We start from the raw sequence: 2099 nt of genomic DNA on the forward strand, positions 1-2099 counted from the left end.
AATGAAATAATTTTGAGAAAAGGGCTAAGAGAAAAGTTTTAAGAAAATTTTGATTGAATTAAATTAAAGCTGCATATACCTTTGTTTACGGAGAAGTACATTTTAAAATTTAATTAATTTTATTATAATAATTTTATACGGCTTTTGTAATATTTTTGTATTTAATAAACATTGTAAGACAAAATGGACCGTGACCAAATTTTAGGTTTGAACATACAGGAACTGAAAGAGAAATTGGGTGGGTTGGGATTAGCGACCACTGGACGAAAACCGACATTGCAGGACCGGTTACTAGAACACTTCGGCCTGAATGTGAGCGACAATGAAGACAGCGATTGTAACGATGCTGCAAGTCAACGTAGTGCTGTCTCGAGCGTACGAAAAATTGAGCGATCAGTGTTTACCTTGCGAGATATTGAAGATTCGCTGACATCATTCTCCGGTTCGGGGCAACCAAGCATCGAGCAATGGTTGGAAGAGTTCGAGGAGAATGCAGAAGCGGTGAGCTGGAACGAGTTGCAGAAATTCATTTATGCAAAGCAGCTTTTGAAGGGTGCAGCAAAAATATTTGTTCGAAGTCAGCGCGGTATCAACAGTTGGAGTTCACTGAAGCAGGCGCTAAAAGCGGAATTTGGAGTTGTTGTATCGTCAATAGAAATTCATCGCACACTACGAAATAGTCGCAAACGTCAAGGGGAAGATCTCATGGAATATCTCTATAGCTTGATGGAGATCGGCAAGTCGATAAACTTAGACGACACCAGCTTGATAGAGTATTTCATTGAAGGCATTCCGGATTCCAAGGCGGGTAAAGCAAATTTGTACCAGGCTAAAACCGTAAAAGACCTAAAGGAGCAGGTGAAGGTTTATGAAAAAATCAAAGTTCCTGTTTCAAAACCGCAATTCGTCAACGCAAACAAAACGTCGTCTACGTCATCAAACATAGCTTCGTCGAGTTCAGGTAGTTCAGCGAAAAAATGCTACAATTGCGGAGATGATTCACATTTTGTTAGAGACTGTCCACGCAAAAAGGTGAAATGTTTCAAATGCGGTGTAGAAGGTCACCGAGCAACAGAGTGCTCTACAGTTGGAAACTTAGTTAAGAAGGAGAAAAACGCAAATATGATGAAGACGAAAGCAGCAGTAAAGCCCAATAAGTGAAGCAGTTTAACTTTCAAGGACATTCGGATGAATGGAGTATGTGTTTCGGCATTAATCGATACGGGTGCAGATGCATGTTTGATGCGATACGATACACTGTTGATGTTGGATTTGGACGTGAAGCTGACAAAGGAAAGAGTATGCTTGGTCGGAATTGGGGACAGTGAACTTACAACAATAGGTAGCTTCTCCATTCGCATTGAAGTTGATGGCATATGGTTAGAAATGAAATTCCATGTTGCCAAAGAGACTGACTTGAAGTATGCTCTAGTAATTGGTAACAATATTTTGAAGGATGTCGATCTGATTGTAACCGAGGATGGTGCGGAGTTCAGACAAAAGGAAGTAGGGAAACAACAACGTAAGGTGCAACAACTGGCTGATAAGCATAGCGAGGAAAGCTCGGATGGTGCTGATGCTAAGGAGCATGCAGCTGAAGCCGTCGAGCCGGAGACTAAGGTCATGGGTGAGCACAAGCAGGTGCAAAAGACTGTGAGCCGAAACAGTGGTATGCAAAAGGCGGTGGCTATAGAGCACAGCGAGTACGTGAGCGAGCGCGCTGCTGTGGCTGAGGAGTCACGTGAGTATCCACCAATGTGGAACGCTATGGAGAAGCTGTATACTGAAGGCGCAGGCAAGAGCGCTGTTATAGCAGGAAAACCAGTGGCAGTTGCGGGCGAAAATCGAGTTGTCCAGCTGATGAAGGAGTTCGGTGAATTATGTCTGGTCGAAAGCATAAACGAGAAGGCCGACGTTGAAGTGAACGTATCCCACCTACAGGTAGAGCAAGCAGATGCGGTAAAGGAAATGGTTGGCGCATATACCCCTGTGAGAAATTTCGAGTCACCAGTCGAAATGAAAATTTTGTTGATCGACGATAATCCTGTGTTCGAGAGACCGAGACGAATGTCCTACGCTGATCGATGCGTAGTGGACGA

The 2099-nt window shown here is 43.3% G+C and overlaps 1 protein-coding gene across 1 annotated transcript; it reads left to right on the forward strand.

Moving 5' to 3' along the window:
• Window positions 1-183: 183 nt before the first annotated feature.
• On the forward strand, window positions 184-1161 carry LOC120779381. The gene has a single exon (XM_040111577.1). The coding sequence runs from the start codon at window positions 184-186 to the stop codon at window positions 1159-1161; it is 978 nt and encodes a 325-aa protein (XP_039967511.1).
• Window positions 1162-2099: the final 938 nt, after the last annotated feature.

Source organism: Bactrocera tryoni, unplaced genomic scaffold, assembly GCF_016617805.1.
Source record: "Bactrocera tryoni isolate S06 unplaced genomic scaffold, CSIRO_BtryS06_freeze2 ctg7180000342578_QRY, whole genome shotgun sequence".
Taxonomy (NCBI): Eukaryota; Metazoa; Arthropoda; class Insecta; order Diptera; family Tephritidae; genus Bactrocera; species Bactrocera tryoni.